General features: G+C 41.3%; 1 protein-coding gene across 3 annotated transcripts in view; it reads right to left on the bottom strand.

Moving 5' to 3' along the window:
- TGFBR3 (transforming growth factor beta receptor 3) overlaps positions 1-22,783 on the bottom strand; it is a 191,566-nt gene that overhangs the window by 148,408 nt on the left and 20,375 nt on the right. For all 3 annotated transcript variants that reach the window (XM_087719314.1, XM_087719316.1, XM_087719315.1), the window contains exon 2: positions 8,131-8,306. In XM_087719314.1, coding sequence (XP_087575440.1) covers positions 8,131-8,191 — 61 coding nt within the window. In that variant the 5' untranslated portion in view covers positions 8,192-8,306. The remainder of the gene's footprint in view (positions 1-8,130; positions 8,307-22,783) is intronic.

Raw genomic sequence — 22,783 nt, 5'->3', positions numbered from 1 at the left:
CAATTCGCGGCGGTCCCCGCGAACCGGTTGGTTGGCGAACCCGGAAGTAAGTAATTTCCGGGAACGGCGAAGGGCCCACCCACCCGCCCGTGCTCCTTACCGGTCTTTGAAGGCTTCTGCGCTTCCACGCAGGCGCATGGCACATACAGCACCTGCGTGATTCTCCGCGAGCAGCTGGAGCATCGCGCAGGCGCTAAGACGCATGCGTGAACTGCGCACGTGCATGAGGACGCCGCCGGCCCCGTTCCAACCGAACCGGTTGGAACGGGATTATCAACCCACCACTGGGTAAAATTAAGAAACTATTTGATAGTATTGCAATAAAGGATTATGGAAGTTCTCATCCCCCAATCTGGGTTCTAACCTATAGTTAAGTATTCTAGAATAATTCTTCTGTTTTCCAGTTCAGGGTTATTTGAAAGTAAAGTGAGAGAATGCGTATGAAGCAATCTGAACCCTTCTTGGAGCATTAAACGTGACTGTTCATAGGCAACACACTGCTTTACAATCGCATTGTATATCACGCCTACTGTCAGCATATGTATCTTATTTATATAAGGGTTTGTTGCAAAATAAAATCATTACAACATCAAGGCATCATGCAGGGTAACCAAACAGAGTCTGTACTGGCCATATGCCTTTAGTAAAGTTCATCGCTGGAGAAAGTCCCAGAAGGTTTAAAACTCATTCTTCAAAGAGTATTATTTTCCATGTATCTGATGTAGAAAGAGGTCAGATTGTAATGTTCTCTATTCCTCCCAAACCAGATGGTCATTATTTCCATAATGAGGACATCCCAGATTTAGAACAAGTCATCCATCTACTATCCAGTCTCCCCCACTACATCATCTCCACTGGGCCATTTCTCTGATGACCACTGCTGCCTTCGATATGTTTGAGCCAGAACAGAACAATGGAAGCATCTTTAATACTGGTTGACATCAGTATATTTTTTAGAATGCCATCAATTAAGACGTCTGCATGAAGTTTGCTGCGGGTGGTAGGGATCTGATCCAAACATGTATTGCTGAAGCTTTGGACAACACTAAAAGCAAATGTCTTTGTTTCTTAATTATGTGCCTGTTTCGTTTTCTCTCAGCACTGAGGCTCAGGAGATCCCTCGTGTTCTTATGACTTGACTCTACATAGGGCTGCCCTTGAAGGCCACTTGGAAGCTGCGGCTAGTCCGGAATTCAGCAGTATGGGCTATAATGGAAATGTCATGGTATGATCGTATGACATCACTGCTCCATGAACAGCATTGGTTACCAGTCAGTTTCCAGACACAATTCAAGGTGCTGGCTACCATCTGTAAAGCTCTTTGTAGAAGTCCAGTTTAGTTCAGGGACTACGATACTTGGCATAGGGATTGCCTATCTGGAATAGTTCCTGCCCATCGTTATAGATTCAGACAGAGTGATGCGTGCCATGTTTCCTTAATATCATCTATTAGGATCTTGGAAGCATACATTTTCTGTTGAAGCAGCTGCCCATTGCAATACTAACCCCTCCACCCCCCGCCTATATATCCATTTGGCTTCCACCCTGATGATGTTCAGAAAAATCATTGAATACCTCGCTATTTGCCCAAGTCTTGGAGTTGAATGGTTGCTGAACCCCTGCGGGATTTTTTTTTGTTGTCTGCTAGGTATGATTTTCTTCTAGATGCGTATGGTCTGTTTTCCTATTTTATTGTTTCCTGCTTTTAAAACTATGAGTCACTAAGAGCTACATAGAGTCAAGCAAGTTCATGATAGTTAGTTAGTTAGTTAGATGATAGATAGATAGATAGATAGATAGATAGATAGATAGATAGATAGATAGATAGATAGATAGATAGATAGATTAGACAGACAGACAGACAGAGAGAGAGAGAGAGAGAGAGAGATAGAGATAGATAGATAGATTAGATAGACAGACAGAGAGAGAGAGAAATAGATAGATAGATGATAGATAGGTAGGTAGGTAGGTAGGTAGGTAGGTAGGTAGGTAGGTAGGTAGGTAGATAGATAGATAGATAGATAGATAGATAGATAGATAGATAGATAGATAGATAGATAGATAGATAGATAGATAGATAGATAGATAGATAGATAAGACAGACAGACAGACAGACAGACAGACAGACAGACAGACAGACAGATAGATAGATAGATAGATAGATAGATTAGATAGACAGACAGAGAGAGAGAAATAGATAGATAGATGATAGATAGATAGATAGATAGATAGATAGATTAGATAGACAGACAGAGAGAGAGAGAGAGAGAGAGAGAAATAGATAGATGATAGATAGATAGATAGATAGATAGATAGATAGATAGATAGGTAGATAGATAGATAGATTAGATAGACAGAGAGAGAGAGAGAGAGAGAGAGATTAGATAGACAGACAGACAGACAGACAGACAGATAGACTCATCATAAATCAAATCTCTCATATACATTATTTTAACATATTTTACTACCACAGGACTTCTCAAACTTTGCAACGCAATACTCTTCCCATCCACCATTCCCTGCAAAATATGAAATTAATTTGAGTGACTCTATATCACGAATAAAAAGGACACAGTGGCTCAGTGGCTTAGACGCTGAGCTTGGCGATCAGAAAGGTCGGCAGTTTGGCGTTTGAATCCCTAGCGCCGCGTAATGGAGTGAACTCCCGTTACTTGTCTCAGTTTCTGCCAACCTAGCAGTTTGAAAGCATGTAAAAATGCAAATAGAAAAACAGGGACCATCTTTGTTGGGAAGGTAACATCATTCCATGCGCCTTTGGCGTTTAGTCATGCCGGTCACATGACCACGGAGACATCTTCGGTCAGGGCTGGCTCTTCGGCTTTGAAACAGAGATAAGCACCGCCCCCTAGAGTCGGGAACGACTAGCACATATGTGCAAGGGGAACCTTTACCTTTATAGCACGAATAAAGCTAATAATTTCATTGGGCTCAGAGCTGGACAAGGCATAAATATAACAATCATTAAAAAAGATACAGCTTCCATGACTTAATTCTATTTTTATCAGCATTACCTTTAGAGTAATCATCTGTAGCTTTTATCTTACAAAGCTTCTTCTGTTTTGAAGTTTAGAACAGTCACTAACACAAACCCTTCTGTAGACATTCTAAAGACTTTGGATATACAGGTAGTCCTCGACTTACGACCACAAGCCCAGTTTCAGTTTCTAAGTGAGAACTTTCCCCATTTTATAACTTTTCTTGCCACAGTTGTTAAGTGAATCACTGCAGTTAAGTTAGTAACATGGTTTTTAAGTGAATCTTGCTTCCCTGTTGACTTTGCTTATCAGAAGGTCACAAAAGGTGATCACATAACCCTGGGGCACTGCAACCCTCAAAAATATGAGTCAGCTGCCAAGCATCTGAATTTTGATCACATAACCATGAGAATGTTGCAATGGTCATAAGTGTGAAAAACGGTCATAAGTCACTTTTTTCAGTGCCATTGTAACTCTGAACGGTCACTAAGAGAAACTGTTGTAAGTCGAGGACTATCTGTACTACTACATGCCATACAGAGTTGCCATCTGATGGGAAATCACTCCAAAACAAAACTTTGCTAGGATTGGTGAATGGTTCTGACAATAGAGAGGCCCGCATTAAAACTCGTTCTACCTTACTTAAGATTGCCCTAAAGGTAGAACGTGACCCGTCAACGACAAAAGCGCACATTTGACGTCATCACAGCGTGACGAAAAAAATTAAAAATTGAAATAAAAATAAAATTAAAGCAAGCCGATTCACATAAAGGTAAGGGTTAGGTTTAGGGTTAGGGTTAGGTTTAGCGTTAGGTTAACGGTTAGGTTTAGGGTTAGATTTAGGGTTAGGTTAAGGGTTAGGTTTAGGGTTAGGTTTAGGGTTAGATTTGGGGGGGTTAGCGTAAGGTTTTCGCTTTATTTTTACATTTATCGATCACAGCGCGATGTTTTCGTCGCGCTGTGATGACATCACGTACGCGCTTTCGTCGAGCGCGCTTTTGTCTACCGCGGTTTTGTGGTGGAACCAAGGTAGAATAGTGTTGAATAGAGACATAGCTGTAGTATCCTCTAATACCCCGTTTCATTTGATCATGAAGCTATATAGAATGAAATAGATAGAATATCTAACCAGGCCTTTGCGTAAAGTTTCTCCGAGCAGTTAAATGAATTCTTTGTGAAGAATTTCTCTGAAATGCTGTGGTGAGCCTGTTTTCTGGATGGCCTGATGCAGCTGCTTTCACAGGTGGCCACTGTGTACCTATACCTCAGTCTGCACAAACACTTCCACTGCGACCGCTGGCAGAGCGGAGGGGTTATGCGACCAACTGAGAAAGCCTTTGACGCAACTGCCTCAAAAATTTTGAGAACGGATTGTACCCTTGGGCCAACACACTGCAAAGCACCCTTTCAGGAGATTTGCCCTGCTTAGCAATTCAGGACAGAAACTGCTTAATTTGTGATTTGTGACAGAGAACAGCCAAGAATATCTGTGTTTGGCTTTGCCCTTCCATTTATTTTTGAACAGACGCACATTTTTTTTTTTTAAAAAGAGACAGGTTTGTAAACAAGCTAAAAGATTTTGCTTAATTTTCCTCATCGGCACCAGAGCCGTACTCTTATTTTCCATGACGACAGAGGTGATATTTTGGAAGGAGCCACGTCGTGATGTTACAATGTGTGGTCTTGATACTCTGAAACCGCCGTTGACACTTTTGCCACTGGGGGGTCCATTGAGACCTAAACCGTCCCGTAGAGATGGGGATCAGGAAGACAAAGCCTTGCTGGTCTCCGGGATATCGCAAAATCCCTGATAGACCCAAGGGAAGTGCTTCAAGCCCGCGGTAAACAGGCAGCCCCTAGTCTGATGAAATCGGGACACTCCGGAAGGAAGGAAGTGAAAAGAGAAAGTGAGTCCATCTGGTGAGGTATTTTTTCTATTTTGCTAAAGACTGCCCAAAGAAATGTTTCTTTAAAGCCAAATTAGATCCTTAAACAAAAGAACTGAGTGGTGAAAATAATCCTAATGGGATTGCTGTGGAAAGTTTTTTTTTCCTTTGTCATTGTAACTATTTTTTGTGGATTGAAATGCTCGTAACGTTCTTCATCTCTCCTCTTAAAGTGAAGGGATTGATTTTTTTTCTCTTCTGCTTCTTGTTGCTTTATTTTTTGACTTCTGGATTAAAACCTTCCTTTTTATTTTAACAATTCTTCCTACTACTTATTATTAAATCACACTAAAAGCAATCTAAAGAACTTTGTTTCCTACAGAAGGTGAAAATTAACTGCCAGTCGGAGTTTTTTGAAACAACGTATCTTTCTTTATTTGACTTCACTAACTTTGCAGCTGAAGGGTTTGCAACTTGTTTACAGAAACTGATAAAAAACCAAGGGCACGAACTGTTTTTACAGGTGCCTCTGAGATTTTGGCAGAGAAAGAAAGAAAGAAAGAAAGAAAGAAAGAAAGAAAGAAAGAAAGAAAGAAAGAAAGAAAGAAAGAAAGAAAGAAGAGCATAAAAGAACTTGTGTTTAAGTCAATTTAAAATAAAAGTAAGAGAGGCCTAGAAGACTAGACTCGCAGTCATTATTAGTTTTTCTTTTCTTTTTTCTTTCTCTCTTCTGTTTTGAAAACATGGGTCAATACTTAGATGAGGAAACTTTAAAATTCCAAAATATCTTGGCTGGAATTCAAAATCTATTGGAAGGATATGGGAGAATTGAGAAGAAGCTGGAAAGACTAGTCGTCCTTACAAGCAAAAGATGATGGGGTTGGAGTCCCAAAAATTAAAGGGGAGAATGAAGATATAGAAGATAAAAATAAGACAATAGATGAATTTATTAATGGAGCAAATGTGGGTGAAAATGGAAAGGGAATGTGGAAAAGGAAATTTGATGAATTGGAGCTATACCACAGATTCCAGGACACAGAAGAGAAAAAAATACTAATGATTATAGACATAAAAAGATAATTTTTTTCAGAAGCAAGATTGACAAACAAAGACAAGTTAACTTTAGTAGCAACTGGTGGGCAAGGAGATTATCTGAGAGACCCTTCAAGCAACAAAGTGCAGAGAGAAGCTTATAAAAACCTTATAAAGGAGATAAAAATAAGACTGACAATTGGCAAGAGAGATAAGACTGTTTTGTTACCGGAAAGATAAAGGTTGACAATGAAAGTTGGTAATAAAAATTTTGTTTTTTAATTATTGGTGATTAATAAGTAGGAATTTTGTAACTCCTAGATTGTTTTAGATTGTTATTAAATGTTTACTCGCTAACAATTAATTAACCATAAATAATAATAATGAAATGATAATGGATACAGCGTAATGATATATACATGTATTGACAATTTAGTAAAAGAAATTTGGATATAAATTGTAAATTGTGACTTGGGAAAAAGACCTATAAATTTTATTAACAAATTTCCATTTAGATCTTGTTATAAAGGTGTAAGGTTTTTTTGGGGTGGTGGGGGCCCTCATGAGAGGAGATGGGACCTAAATAGTAAATGATTTTTAGCCAATTATAATAACAACAAGGAAATGTTAATGAACATTGTTTAACAATATATACATGCTATGGTATTGGATAAAGTAACTTGGATATAAATTTTAGTCAGTGAGTTGGAAATAAAAAGGGGGGGGGAAGGCTTAGAAACTTTATTAATTGACTTTTACTTAAAAGATGCTATAAAGGTGTAATGTTATTGGAGGATTTTTTGAAATAGCTAATGAATGCCATTATGTGGTTGTGTCTTTAAGTATGAATGATTTGAGGTAAAAGCATGTTCAAATAATTGTAGTCAAATGAGAATTGTGGTACTCCGATAGTAAGATATGCAAAGATTTTTGATTTAAAGTGTATAATCTAATATGAACTATAAGTAATGACTGTGGAAGAAATGCACGAAAGTTATCTGTAACCAATCGACACGCTTTCTACAAGATGTAATGAAATGTATTGGTTCTTTTTTTGTGTTTTTGTTCAATTTTGTTCAATTAAAATAAAAAAATAAAATAAAAAAAATAAAAAGAGGGCCTAGTCCAAGAGATGCAAATGATTTTCATAATTCTGCTAAGGACTGCTAAGATAGGGACCTCCAAAACCAAAACTGTCTACACAGAGCATTCTCTGCCATGACTTACATAACGAAAACTCAACAAACATTTCCTGAAGAGATTTCAATATAAAAAAGCTCACACCAAAAAAATTCAATCAATAGGTAGACAAAGTTCAACTTTTTCAGTACAGAGAATTCCAGCAATTTTTCCCCAGATCAAGCCATTCTTACCAGTGGCAGAATTCAATTTGTTTTTACTACAGGTTCTGTGGGCATGGCTTTGTGGGCGTGGCTTTATGGGCGTGGCAGGGGAAGGTTTCTACAAAATCCCCATTCCCTCCCCACCCCACTAACCTGCTTTCCAGCTCCGTTCTCCTGTTCATGGCAAAAAAAAAAGATCAGCTGGGAAGATGGGAGGTAGTGGGGGCGGGGCCAGCCTGTTTGCCAGTTCTCTGAACTACTCAAAATTTCCGCTACCGGTTCTCCAGAACCTGTCAGAACTGGCTGAATACCACCTTTGATTTTTACTCTTTGAATGGCATGCAGTGGCACACTCTTGAAAGTTAGGACAGGAGCACAAATAAATCAGCCTTAATGTATATTTAATAACGTTTCCCTTTTGTTACATTAAAATGAAAATTTAGGATCTTGGAGGTCATAATCAAGGTTCTCTAGGGCATCAGACTATGCACTTTGTTGTATATTAATGTACATTTCTTACTATTATTTCCTGTTATCCAGTAAGGAGAAATTTCCTGATAGTTAGAATAATTAATCAGTGAGTTGACTTGCCTCCAACACTGGAGGTTTTTAACAACTGTTTGCCTGAAATGATGTAGGGTGTAGGGTTACCTGACTGGACAGGGGGTCAGATTAGAAGACCTCCAAGGTCCCTTCCAACTCTATTATTCAGTTATTTCAAATTATACGTCTTATTTGAATGTGTACGCCTTTAGCCAATGCAATAGACGATTAACAAAATATTTCACAGGGATTCTTTAAAAAGCCATTTTTCAAACTAAGTACTCATTACATAAGGTACACTAAAGCCCAAATAAAATTAATTTCTCTTACCTGGAAATGCTAAACATCCAATCATCAAAGCAAATGCTGGAAGGATACAGTATGAAGTCATTTTTGCCACACCCCAAGTTCCGCAATTATCTCCTTTCAATCGCGCTTTGTACCAGCGCTGATCTTAGAAAAGGATTAATGGGGATTCTCTGGAAGTTCTCCAGCCTTGTAATGACCTGCAAAAATGTTCAAAACCAATTTTAGAACATTGCTTAAGCAGACATGATTTTCCGTTACCATTCCACAAAAACATTAAAAAAAAAAATCTTACTTTATAAACCATCAGAGAGAGCAACAGATTGTCTTCTTGTCAAAAACTTTTCTCTAGCTTCAGGGTATTAAGTCAGGGCTGTCCAATCTTGGCAATTTTAAGACTTGCAGACTTCAACTCTCAGAATTCTCCAGCCAGCTGTGGTTTTAAAATTGCCAATGTTGGACAACCTTGGTCTAAATCAAAACCAGGGGTGGGTTCCTGACAGTTCTAACCTCTTCTATAGAAGAGGTCCCACAAATCTACAGTGCCGTTTAGAACCGGTTCCAGTTCCCTCCCCACGCCCGTCCGCCCATCATCAAGATGAAGAGCGAGATGAGGAATTCTGGGAGTTGAAGACTTAAAGCTGTCAAGTTTGAACACCCCTATGTTTTTTTTTCCTAAAAGGTTAGGGGCACAAGGGTCTTGTAACTTGACAGCTTTAAGACTTGTGTGCTTCAAATGCCAGAGTTTCTGAGCCAACATTTTGGCTGCTAAGCAAGAGCGTTGTTAAGTGAGTTTCACCACATTTTACAAGTTGGCCACGCCCACCCACTCACATGGCTTCCAAGTCACTCCCACCCGGTCACATGGCCAGCAAGCCACTCCCACAAAGCAGGCCACACCTACAGAAGAGGTTCTAAATTTGAAACCCACCACTGGTCAAAACCTACTACACTTCTCTGTTCCTGATTCAGTAGAATACCACAAATGAGAAGGTAAGGAAACTTCCTTAGATAAGGAAGGTGGTTATAGAATTGCTCTCCCTTTAATAATAATAATATTGTATGAAAGTCACTAAGGTGTATTAAATATTTATAGTGGCATGTCTAAATTATAAGTGACCTAAATGTCCTTTATTGGTTCAAAAATTCAACTGGAGCATTATAATGATTGTTTGGGTTTTTTAAAAAAAATCCTTTTGAATAGCTTATATACATTATAGTAAATTACAATATTTTAAAGTATCTGTGTTATAAATAGGGCAGCTTCCCCCACTTTGTGGCCCCTGGGATGAACTTGACTTCCATTTCCAGGAGCAGTAATCAATGATTTTATATTTTTTGTGCATGAGATTTTATCTGTACTGGTTTTGAAAGATGGTGAACCAAAAAACTGCCTATTAGCTATCAGAGCACTTCCAAAATCCTATACGGCAAGGATCCTTAGTCTCTAGGAACCAGGTGACACAGGTGGAGCTGAGAGGTAGATGAGTGAGTGAAGCTTAATCTGTATTTGCAGCCGTTCCCCAGTGCTAGTTTCACCACCTCAATTATAACTCAGATCATCAGACATGAGATTCTCATAGGAGCGCAAACCCAACTATAAACTGTGCATGCGAAGGATCTAGGCTGCACAATCCTCTCCCCACCGCAGTGGTGGGTTCCAGATCCCGTTGCAACCAGTATGGTCCAATGGGGCCTGGTGGCAACCACATGAACCTGCGCAGCGCGCGCATGCGTCCTTGCCGCCTGCGACGCTCCGCGATGACTCCGCGACATTGTGCAGACGCTGTACGCTCCGTGCACGGAAGCGCCAAAGAGCTCAAATATAGGTAAGGACGGCAGGTGGGCGGGCTCTCTGGAGCACCGTACTGGAACGGTAACCTCCTAGCAGGCACCGGTACACCTGCAACTCACCACTGCCCCACCCCGTCAGTCTATGGAAAAATTGTCTTCTGCGAAACCGGTTTCTAGTTCCAAAAAGGTTGGGGACCGCTGATATAAGATACAGCAGATATCTTAATCCACCAACTTTCTTGATGCTCCTTTCACATTTTATATTTTCATTTTGCAGGACATTGTCAGGTGTGAAGCACCAGAAGCACATGATAAGTTTCAGTAAACTTGATTTATTGCTCATGCCTATATACAGGCATCTAACCGTCAGCACTATATTAGTGCTAGGTAAGAGTTAATGGAATTCAAGAGGATATTGGATTTACACCCCTTGTAGCAATGTAACGACTCCAGGCTGATTCCTCTCTTTCCTCTGCCTGCTCTTCTCCTCTAGGCATGCCATAAAGAGCCTTATCTCCAATCCAAAAGATTCCAACAGCCTTATAAATCAAACCAAATCAATCAAGTATTAAATGCAGGCGTTGGAAAGAGAAATTTTGCTATGGTAGGGATAAAAAATGTGTCTTCCAAAATCTAGCAACCCAATGCCAAAACTGAATACAGTACATGATTTTATTCTTTTAATTGAGCCAAAGACCTGTTTTGATTTGCCGCATAAAATGACATCAGGACATCCCTGTCAGTCTCAGAGGTCTGTTTTTTTTAAAGGACAACCTTTAAAATCTCCATTCTGGGTTGTGTTTGCATGTTTTTGTTCTCAGTGCCTGTAGTTTCTTTCTTGATAACCTCTACTGGTATTCTCTTCTCTTTTTTAAATATTTTTTTTAAATACAAATAATACAAACATAGTAAATGCAAAAAGAAATATGAAAAAAGAAAAAGGGGGAAAAACAAATATTATAATACGCACACACCCCGAAAACTTTTCCCCCTTACGTTCCTTTGTCTATAACAACTAAAAGATATACAATATATTCCAATTGTGCCCTTATCCCCTCTAAAACAACATATATTCTTGAGTAGGTTTATTCCCCTTGCGTTCCACCAACATTGATTTTATTTTAAAAAAACTATATTTCATTATAATTATTTGCTTTAATCATCCCTTTTTAAAAATTTAATTTCTGTTGTTAATTTATCATTTGTTGCCATCCTCCAAATTTCATTATATCGCTCATTTCTTTGAATATCCCAATTTCGTCCCCAATATTCAGCTATCACTAATCTAGTTGCCATTATCAAATTTACAATCAATTCCTTTTTTTGTTTCATTTATATCCCGTTTTTCCACCAGCAACAGTAACGCAATTCTCGGTGACATATCTAAATTTACATTCAAGAGTGTTCTAATTTCTCTAAACACTGTGTCCCATATTTTATGTGCACTATCGCAATCCCACCACATATGTGTATATGTTCCAACCTCTTTCTTGCACCTCCAACAAATATTTGTATATTTACCATCTATTTGATTTAATTTATGTGGTGTTAGGTACCACCTCCATATCACTTTATATCTATTTTCCTTAACTCTAACTGACATATTCTTACCTGGCAGGGGAGATACCTTGATCACGACTTATGACAGTTCATTTTAGTGACTGTTTGCAATTACAATGGCACTGAAAAAGTGGCTTAAGACCACTTTTCACACAAGACCGTTGCAGCATCCGATGGTCAAGTGATTTACATTCGGATACTAGACAACTGGCTCACATTTATGACGGTTGCAGTGTCCCGGGATCAAGTGATCCACTTTTGCAATCTTCTGAGAAGCAAAGTCAATGGGAAAATCAGAGTCACTTAACAACCACCTTTACTCATTTGAAGTTTGAAGTTTGAAGTTTTATTTTACTTATATGCCGCCCTATTCCCTAAAGGGACTCAGGGCGGCGAACAACTCAAACGGGAAAGGGAACATACAAATACAAAACAGGCATTTAAAATAACCAACAACCACACCTGTCGAGAGGGGAAGGGAGCTCATCAACCCCAGGCCTGCCGACACAGCCAGGTTTTAACGGCTTTTCGGAAGGCCAGGAGAGATGTGAGGGTCCGAATCTCCACGGGGAGTTCGTTCCAAAGGGCTGGAGCTGCAACAGAGAAGGCCCTCCCCCGGGTCGTAGCCAGATGGCATTGGCTCATTTAACAACCGCAGTGATTCAGTTAAGAAATTTCCGGAGGACTCCAGGCGGCTTACAACGAAAGAAGAAAAAGAAAAGCAAACTAAAAAATAGTTTAAAATTCACAACACACATACGTTCTAATCGGGGCTGGACCTTAACACTAAGGTCAACAGCCCCAGGCCTGCCAGAACAGCCAGGTTTTAACAGCTTTCCTGAAGGCCATGAGAGTGGGTAAGGTCCAGACTTCTGGGGGTAGCTGATTCCACAGGGTCGGAGCAGCCACAGAGAAGGCTCTCCTCCGGGGGCCCGCCAGCCAACGCTGTCCGGCTGACGGTATCCGAAGGAGGCCCACCCTGTGGGATCTTATCGGCCATTGGGAGGTGTATGGCAGTAGGCGGTCTCGCAGATAGGCTGGTCCTAAGCCATGTAGGGCTTTAAAGGTAATAACCAACACCTTGAATTGCGTCCGGAGACCAATTGGCAGAAATGTGGCAAGAAGTGTCGTAAAGTGGCACAAAACTCACTCAGAAAATTTCTCACCCAGCAGCATGGATTTTGGGCTCAATTGTGGCCGTTAGCCGAGGACCACCTGTAGTTTGTTATTTTATTATTAAAAAAAAACTTCAATGAAGTTTTTATTTTAACTCCTTTAATAAATCAATAAATGCTAAATGGTGGAAACATACCTATGCTGAGACAAAGGGAAGACTCGGGAAAATCCCGAGATTTCAAACAGAATGCTAAATGCGAGGATGGTGATATGCATGCTTGACATTTCAACACATTCCCCAACACACACACACACACACACACAAAGCTTACAAGGCAAGAAAAGACAAAACTTCCCCCTGATACATTTGCCGTGGTTGTTGGTTCTTCTCCTCCTCCCTTCTACACACCCACAGGCACAAATTAAAACCATCATTCTGTCCATATGTAGCAGAAGAACATTTTGCTGTTGACTTTAGAACAAAATAATATGTTCTTCACAATGCATACCAAGCCTAACCACAGATTTACTGGAAGTTCATCGATGGGTTTCCAAAAGTAAAAACATGTGAGGTATATGAGGCTCTCTTTTTTTCTTTCAGAAAAGTAAAATCCTTTTCCAAACAGGAAGGCTGCATTTATTCTCCTAACGGAATCAGAATCAAATCTAGAAAATTGATTTTTCGCTGCCCTCAAATCCTATTTGAACGAAGGTTGATAAGTAAATGTTTTAAGAACACACACAGGAAAATAAATGCAGGTAGTCCTCTATTTACAATCATTTGTTTAGTGAACATTCAAAGTTACAATGGCACTTTAAAAAGTGACTTACGACCGTTTTTCACACAACTGTTGCAGCATCTCCATGGACATTCAGACGCTTGACCCCAGGACTCATGTTTACGACGGCTGCGGTGTCCTGGGGTCAAGTGATCACCCTTTGCAACCTTCTGACAAGCAAAGTCAATTGGGAAACAGATTCACTTAACAACCATGTTACTAATTTAACAATTGCAGTGATTCGCTTAACAAATGTCTCACTTAGCAACATAAATTTTGGGCCCAATTGTAATTGTAAGCCGAGGACTACCTGTACTAGAGGTGGCGTTCAGCCAGTTCACCTGAAAACGTAGCGGAAATCGGGTCCTATCCACCCGCTCTGGCTCTATGCAGAGCTATTTAGGCATGAGCCAAGGTGGCGCAGTGGTTAAATGCAGCACTGCAGGCTACTTCAGCTGACTGCAGTTCTGCAGTTCGGCTGTTCAAATCTCACCGGCTTAGGGTTGACCACTTGCCCTGATGTCTGATACTTTCTGCACCCAAGCTGCTGGATCTCATCAATGAGCTGCTAGTGGATTCCCCCATTGGCATTAGGCGGTGGGGAACCTCCAAGCCATGAAGATGAGATTTACTTGTGTTTTCATTGCCTCCATGACAACCGTAGGCTTGTGTCAAGTCATCACAGGCCCAGTATACAATGGGAGGGAACACAATTAATCTACCCTTCACTTTGGAGCAGCTGGAACTTGTTTGGAAGGAGGAGGGTAGGACGGTAACATAACTCACTCCCTTTTGAGAAATGGTGAGTCAGAAAAATTTTCTTCGGGCTTCTGTGATCATTTTGCTAGGCACTTGTAGACAGACTTGTTCATATCTGAGGTGGATTCAAGGTCTTCTGGACAGAATCCAATGAGACAATAAGGGTGATGTCTTGCAGGGTTCTCTGAAACAGGATTCCCTGTGGGATGAGCTCCCCAAAGTGTGAGATAGATCCTTGGCCCTCTTCCCTGGTTTGAACTGTTAGGGAGGGAACTGAGTTCAGGAACTGGTGAGTGAGCGCCTCTTTGAGAGAAGAAGTAATCTTTCTAGCCCTGGAAGAGAGATGGTCCAACTTTCTTCAAGAAACCATTCCTGAAACCCAATTATTTTAGGCTACCACTGCCCTCGTCGGAGCCTTCCCCAGACTCCAGGACTGGCCCATGTTCCTCCCCAACCTCCTCACTGTCCAACTCTTCTGCCAGCTCCACAAGCCACCGCCAGACCACAACAAGCATCCCTAAATTAACTGAATATCTTCCAATCAGGCCCAGACCCGAAAACAGATCAGAAATGATACTGGTTACTCTTATGATCCAACGTGAATACCTCTCCTTACTTTGCCTGTTCTCTCAGCAACATTCAATACCGCCTATCAATGGAGGAACTATTCTTCTACAGAGTGTAATTTTACCGCGATTTTGCTCTTTCCAGAGTAAGAGATTCAACTGGTGTGTTCGGGAGAGGGCCTCTCTTCTAATTGTTTCAATAGCTATTTAAAATCGCTGGGAGGGAGACGATCGATCAGGTTAGGGTGATTTATCATCAACAAGGTAATGATGCCTTGTTAGACATTTCTACCTAGCTTGATCAGGAGATACGATGGAAGACTTGATGTGCTGCCTGTGGGAGACAGATGGGATGGAACAAGCTTAAAATGAATCCCGGTCTCGTTTGTCAACATGGTTCCAGGGCAGTTCCATCTTTAGCTTTAGAACAAATACCTCTTCCCCAAAGAAACAAGTACCCAATTGGAGTTTTACTTGGGTTTGACAAAGAGCCGAGGTGGCGCAGTGGTTAAATGCAGCACTGCAGGCTACTTCAGCTGACTGCAGTTCTGCAGTTCAGCTGTTCAAATCTCACCGGCTCAGGGTTGACTCAGCCTTCCATCCTTCCGAGGTGGGTGAAATGAGGACCCGGATTGTTGGGGACAATATGCTGACTCTGTAAACTGCTTAGAGAGGGCTGAAAGCCCTATGAAGCGGTATATAGTATTCGGCGACTTCAGCTGGTCCAGAATGCAGCCGTGCGAGCGATCGTGGGTGCACCTCGATTCACCCACGTAACACCTATCCTCCGCGAGCTGCACTGGCTGCCTGTTGATCTCCGGGTGCGCTTCAAGGTGCTACTTGTCACCTACAAAGCCCTTCATGGTATTGGATCTGGGTACTTGAGAGACCGCCTACTGCCAATCACCTCCACTAGACCGATAAGATCGCATAGATTAGGCCTCCTCCGAATTCCATCAGCCAGCCAGTGTAGACTGGCAACTACTCGGAGGAGAGCCTTCTCGGTGGCTGCTCCGACCCTCTAGAACGAACTCCCCGTGGAGATCTGGACTCTCACCACCCTCCAGACCTTCCGCGCCGCACTTAAAATCTGGCTATCCCGGCTGGCCTGGGGTTAAAGACTCTAACCCCTACTCGAATTGTATGACTGTTGAGTTCTTAAATGATGTAGTGCTTTTATGTTGTAAATTGTTTGTCCTCCCCCCCCCCCTTTTTGAACTGTGAGCCGCCCTGAGTCCCCCCAGGGAAAAGGGCGGCATACAAATAAAGTGAAATGAAATGAAACGAAATATAAGGCGAACTGCTATTGCTATTGCTATTCTTGGATTTAAAATTCCTGCTAGATCGGCAAATGGAGGGGCTGGAGACCTTGTACGCTTCCTAGTAGTACATAGATTGTGACCTTTGCAGAGTGCATTTTCTGGCAATAGTGCATCGTGCCCTTTTTATCTTACATTTGGACTATAGCAATTTGTTTTACATGGGGTTGCCTTAAGACAAGTCAAAAGCGATATTGACACAGAATGCAGCAGCTCACCTATTGTTGCCTGGCTCCCTTTTCAGCAGAAGCTGAAGCTTCAAAGGCCATCAGTTGGGCCTCAGGGTCCAATTCAAGTTGCTGTCCATTACTTACAATGCCACTTATGGCTTTAGTCCTCACCTTTGCCTTTGGGACCAAGGGAATCTGCTCATTGCATTCAGATTGCACGCAGGTTGGCAGGGCAAGTTGGCGATACCTCCCCGGGAGATTAACTGGGTATAGCTCCTGGCTGTGGAGCTTCTCAGTCCCAGCCCTGTCCCTCTGAAAGGGCGTGTCCTGTAGTTTTGAAATGACTCCTCCTTGCAATCCTATCAGGTTGGCTTTTTGGAGCAGAAGATGCTATAAAATTGGGGACAGTTCTTTGGGTGATGATGGATGGCGGTAGTAGGGTTTAATTTTTGTGTTGTTTATTATTGTGGTTTTACTGTACGGTTTTATGGGTTTGACAAAGTGACCTACAAATACATGGAATAAGCAATTAAGAAATAAAAAATAGTCCTCAAGCTATTGAACAGGTTGCTAGTCCTCATCCTCATGTAAAGTCATGTGCATGTACGTTTCAAAGAAATATATCAAGAAGAGAAACTCCTTATTTAAGCCAGCCACCAAGGATCTGGATCATACAAGCAGGGATCTAATGATGTCAGTGGAAGGGCCTCAACACAATTGCCAAAGGAAGGCTCTCAAAGTATATTCAAGGAGCAACATTAAATTGATTTATTAAAATATATACAGCATGTCGTTATGATGAATGGATTGTTATAAAGTTGTGTTTCCCATTTTTATTCCCTCCTCCTCCTCCTCCTCTATGGCTCAGTAACATTTATATTTATCTCTCCTTCTCGCTAAGGATAACCACCTGAAAAACATTAAGGCAACTTTGCAATTGCCCACCTTGCAAATGACATCTTTTTGTTATTAATAATGAACAAAAAAAAATAGGCAAAGTCTTCAGAAAAATGAAAGCAGCCTTCCCAGAAACATATTTCCAAAGAGCCTTTTAAAATTAAAACCAGCCCGACAGCTAAATCATATTACAGTTTTTACATTCAGAAGGGCATTAACCTTGGCCCATTTTAATGCTCTCTTTAACCAAGTCCTGAAAGGGATTTTTTTTAAAAAAATCCATGTATGGATGAATTATGCCATGTGGTCCCAATACCATCAAATCAGCATTATATGTGCTCCTTCATTATTCATTTTATATGGACACTTGTCTCTTCCTTATTACTGCTATTGTTAAGAGTCGTGGTGATACAGTGGTTAGAATAAAATATTGCAAGCTAATTTTGCCAACTGTCAGGAGTTCGATTCTGACTGGCTCAAGGTTAACTCAGCCTTCCATCCTTCCCAGGTCCGTAAAATGCTGGGAGCAATATTCTGACTGTAAACCACTTAGTGCTGTAAAGCAGGGGCAAAATCCTCCCGGTTCGGCCCAGTTTCGCCAAACCGGTAAGGACAAATGCCCTTGGTTCTGAGAACTGGTAGTAAAAAAAAAAAGAAGAAGAAACTTCCGAGGATCGCGCAGCTCACAGCTGATCAACTGTGAGCCGTGCGATCATTGGAAGGGGTTTTTTTTCACTTTTTAAAGCATTTTTAGCAATAGCAATTAGACTTATATACCGCTTCATAGGGCTTTCAGCCCTCTCTAAGCGGTTTACAGAGTCAGCACATTGCCCCCACAGTCTGGGTTCTCATTTCACCCACCTCGGAAGGATGGAAGGCTGAGTCAACCTTGAGCCGGTGAGATTAGAACCGCTGAACTGCAGATCACAGTCAGCTGAAGTGGCCTGCAGTACTGCACCCTAACCACTGCGCCACCTCGGCTCCAGGACTGGCTCGTGTTCCTCCCCAACCTCCTCACTGTCCGAATCTGCTGCCAGCTCCTCTGGCCACTGGTGGGCCACAACAAATGTAGTGTGGCAAATTGCAGTTCTTGAATGTCTCTTGGCCTAACTTCAAAACCTGTCTATAAAGGACCAGCCAATTCCTCTGTTAAGAGATCTCTGCTTTCTCCTTAAGTCTGCGGTGGAAAGGGGGAAAAGAGGGTTCAGAGTGAAAACACTCGTCCACATCTGATTTTTCCTTGTCCATTTCTCCTGAAACCCTCAACAGGTTATCCCAGAGACAATGCAGCCCTATTCTGGTTTGTTTCACTGCTACACCAAAATCCAAGAATCTCTCTTACGGCAAAGCCAAGATTCTTCTCACATCTTAAAAGACATATTAATGAAACAAGATTTTCCCAGATTGGAATCTACTACAAGAAATGCTTGAAGTAGACTTTTCAGATGGCGTAAGTAACACCGCAAACATCTCAAGAGGAATGAAAGAAATAACCAATTTATAAATTATCAAACCAACCTTCCCAGCTTCTTAGCAGGGCAAATGGCCAGATATTTTTCAGGCCATGAATAAAGCCATCAGAAACACTAAAGTTGACACCCGTGTCAATTTTGGAAAACAATGAACAGAAGGGAAGAATAACTCGCTACAGAAGTTCTGAACAGAACTCCTTGAATAGGAAAATTGTAACCAGGGGCTTAGATCACACTTTCCATAAGGTCAGTGTATAATACAGCAATGCTCTTCTTTGTGGGACAGGAAGCCCTTCTAAGGGGGCATAAAGAAAAGAGTGGTTATGGGAGATAATGCTCTTCTGACACTCATTATCAAAGGACACAACTTTACCACCACTCGGCATCAATAGGCTTTTACCATGAATGCCTTTTAGATGCTGCCTCGGCCAATAAGCTACCGTCCAGGAATAAAATGCAGCTCACACATAGTGACACCCTACTCCCACGTTTTTGACCTGATCTCACGCAATCGCATTTCTGGGGGGGAAAAAGTTCCTGTTTGCTTCCATGGTTCTCTTAATTTTTTTTAAAAAAATCTCTATAAAGTCAAAATCCAGGCTTTTCGCATGGAAATTCTAAACTGTAAGAGTGCAACCCACAATTGATTGCAATGGCATCTGTGTTTCCGTTCAAGGCATAATGCAAGATTGGGAAAGCAGAAAGCTGCTTTTTCATATGCTCAATTCTTTGTGTTTGCGTATAGTAGCCATGCAGTGCTAAAATCTTATTCTCTCTGCAGCCAGAGAGATGTTATCCGGGCTTAAAAATGCCAAGAGGAAGCCAGCCTATCTTCTGAATCCAAGGTCCACCAATGGAACTCAAGAGTCAAGGCACATGTAGCTACTATTCAAGAGTCATTTGAAATATTATGCCTAATCCCCATTCAGAGTTTTACCTTTATTGGGTTTATTAGTTTCCTTCCCATGTTTTTTAAACCATTACAATTTGTGCTCAGAATGAGGGCATTTTTTCCCCAATGGGATGAGAATCTAATGCTAGCATTCTTTTAAGCATTACACATTTCTTACAAAAGGTTTTCTTGTGGTATTGTGATGCTGCTGTTGTTTCACAGAACATGTTTGATCTTTAAGTTTTAACATCTTTTATAATTTCAGAGCAGTTCTACATAAAATCTGATTTCTTTTAAAGAATTGTTAAAATATGAAGCCTGGTATCATCCAAGCCCACCACCAGCAAAGAAGAAACAAAACATTATTTACAGATACTGGAATACTTTGTTTAGGTTATGTTTTTAATGGAATGAAGTCAATTTGTATTTCCCAGATGAATACATGAATCAGAAAACAATTACCTTACTTGTGTGTTTTACTCTTCTCTAGGCTTTGTGATACAGTTTTCAGTTCAAACTCGGGCAAGCCAATTGTCAGCTAATCAGAAGAAAGCAACCTGATATCAAGAGATGGATGAAAACCAGGTCTCCTGCCTGAAAGGAAATGCTGACTAGCTCATTGCAAGGTTCAGATGGAAGCTAGAGACATAGGAACCCAGATTTAGCAATAGTAATAGCAATAGCAGTTAGACTTATATACTGCTTCATAGGGCTTTCAGCCCTCTCTAAGCGGTTTACAGAGTCAGCATATTGCCCCCAACAACAATCCGGGTCCTCATTTTACCCACCTCGGAAGGATGGAAGGCTGAGTCAACCTTGAGCCGGTGAGATTTAAACAGCCGAACTGCAAAACTACAGTCAGCTGAAGTAGCCTGCAGTGCTGCATTTAACCACTGCGCCACCTCGGCTCTATAAAGATTTCACTATACAGTAAATAAAACTTCTATTTATTTATTATTCAGATTTCAATAGTCACCCATCTCACCACTCTGGGTGGCTTACAAACAATTTAAACAAATATAAATACAATGATTTAAAAAAAAAAACATAAACACATATTAAAAACCCATCATAAAATGATCGTAAAATTCACAGCCAAGGTAGTCACATGTACCAATAACACTGCATACACCCACTATACTAACTCTGCCACATTCCCGGTTCTCCATGCTTGTTGGCAAAACAAAGTGTACTTTCTTTTTGAAGAGGCCAGCAGGGTTGGGGCCAATCTCCCTACCAAATGCAGGGGTGGGCTGCTGGGGGTTCACACAGGTTTGGGTGATCCTCTAGCTAGGATTCTGTCCAGTTCGGTGAACCCCCAAATGCCACCCCTGGCTGGCCACGCCCACCCCAGCATGTCTCTCCTGCTAGACTTGATGGGGATGGTAGATATAACTGGGAAGAGGTGGTCCCTCAAGTAAACCAGACTCATGGGTTGTGATACTTAATGGTTTTGTAACCGCTTCTCGGGTTTTTTTTTTATAAGTTTTTACTTATCAGCAATCTTCAATTAGCAATAGCAGTTAGACTTATATACCGCTTCATAGGGCTTTCAGCCCTCTCTAAGCGGTTTCACAGAGTCAGCATATTGCCCCCACAGTCTGGGTCCTCATTTCACCCACCTCAGAAGGATGGAAGGCTGAGTCAACCTTGAGCCGGTGAGATTAGAACCGCTGAACTGCAGATAACAGTCAGCTGTAGTGGCCTTCAGTACTGCACCCTAACCACTGCGCCACCTCAGCTTGGCTCTTGGGTACGTTTAATTGGAGTTTGCCTAACCCACTGTGGAATAACGTAACACATATACTCAAAGACGCATTGCTTTAGAATCAAATATATGTAAAAAAAATATGTGACATTCTATGGCTTTAGAAAATAAAAGTGCAACTAGGAAAGTCACACAGAACTGACAAGGGCAATGTGACCTCTCGGAAATTCAGTATTTGGCTCGCTTTATTTTGGATCATTCAATTGCAATGTGGATCTGATATCACCAATGTTGGCATTCAGAATTATGCAACCACTTATATGATTAATCTATGCTCTGAAAATGATGACTCCAGACGATATGGAGACCGATCGGTCTCCGGATATGCTTCAAAGTGCTAGTCGTAACTTATAAAGCCCTTCATGGTATTGGACCTGGGTACTTGAGAGACTGCCTTCTGCCAATTACCTCCCACAGACCCGTTAGATCGCATAGGGTCGGCCTCCTCCGGGTTCCGTCTACCAGCCAATGCCATCTGGCTACTACCCGGGGGAGGGCCTTCTCTGTTGCAGCTCCGGCCCTCTGGAATGAACTCCCCGCGGAGATTCGGACCCTCACCCCTCTCCAGGCCTTCCGGAAAGCCGTCAAAACCTGGCTGTGCCGGCAGGCCTGGGGTTGATGAGTTCCCCTCCCCTCTCGACTTGTATGGCTGTATGACTCTTGTGTATTTTAATTATATGTATTGTGTTTGTATCCCCTTTCCCCTTTTGAGTTGTTCGCCGCCCTGAGTCCCTCCCGGAGAAGGGCGGCATACAAATAAATTAAATCTGAATCTGAATCTGAAATATTTACAGATTTTGTCATTTTTAAAAATATTAGCAGGAACTGGGAAACAGCTGGGTGAAATATTTCTAAAGAAGCAGTGTTTTCTCCCAACATGAGATTCTTAAGTACAGAGCCATAGTGCTCTTTAGTCTGTCTCTGTACTATATTCTTAGTTTTTCCTGCTGAATCTACTTACAGAAGAAGCCAAGGAGCCAAATAATGTGATTATTGGTTATTACGAAGAAATTCCAAGCAAATAACAGTCTCCCTTTCAGACTCAGCTTGATCACCAAAATCATAAACAGAAACTTTTATAAACTCTTGGGAAACAGGCTGAACTTTACAGGACCGAGAACATTTCATTTCTACGAAGCTAAAATAGCTCTCAATTTTACTAGCAAAATCCCAAGGAGAGAATTGCAGTGAGGGCTGAGAGTTACTCAGTTTCAGCTACATTTAATAAGACGTTTCCACAAATCTCAGCTAAAGGCTATGGGAACTGGAGGGGTGCCAAAACTGGATGTGTTATGTCACTCCCAGATCTGCCTTCTTCCACTCTCACATGACGGTTGAAACTTCTTTTTTTCTTTTTAAAGGTAACACACTGCTGTGTGTTCTGTCAAATTACAGGAAGCCGCAAAATACACATAATTATACCCTAAGAAAAAATAGAGGCTTCTCTTTTTCCTCCTGCAGTAACCCAAATTCATCTTGTTCTGCAATTGATACTGCATCTAGTCAACCGCTCCAAGGACAGTTTGTAAATTTTTTATTTCTGTCTAATAGCATCTCTTTTGTACAAAGAGATCTCCGGTTCAAC

Source organism: Thamnophis sirtalis, unplaced genomic scaffold, assembly GCF_051295495.1.
Source record: "Thamnophis sirtalis isolate CommonGarterSnake01/CBP01778 unplaced genomic scaffold, rThaSir2_p1.2 scaffold_7, whole genome shotgun sequence".
NCBI lineage: Eukaryota > Metazoa > Chordata > Lepidosauria > Squamata > Natricidae > Thamnophis > Thamnophis sirtalis.
This window is presented reverse-complemented; position numbering and strand designations above follow the sequence as displayed.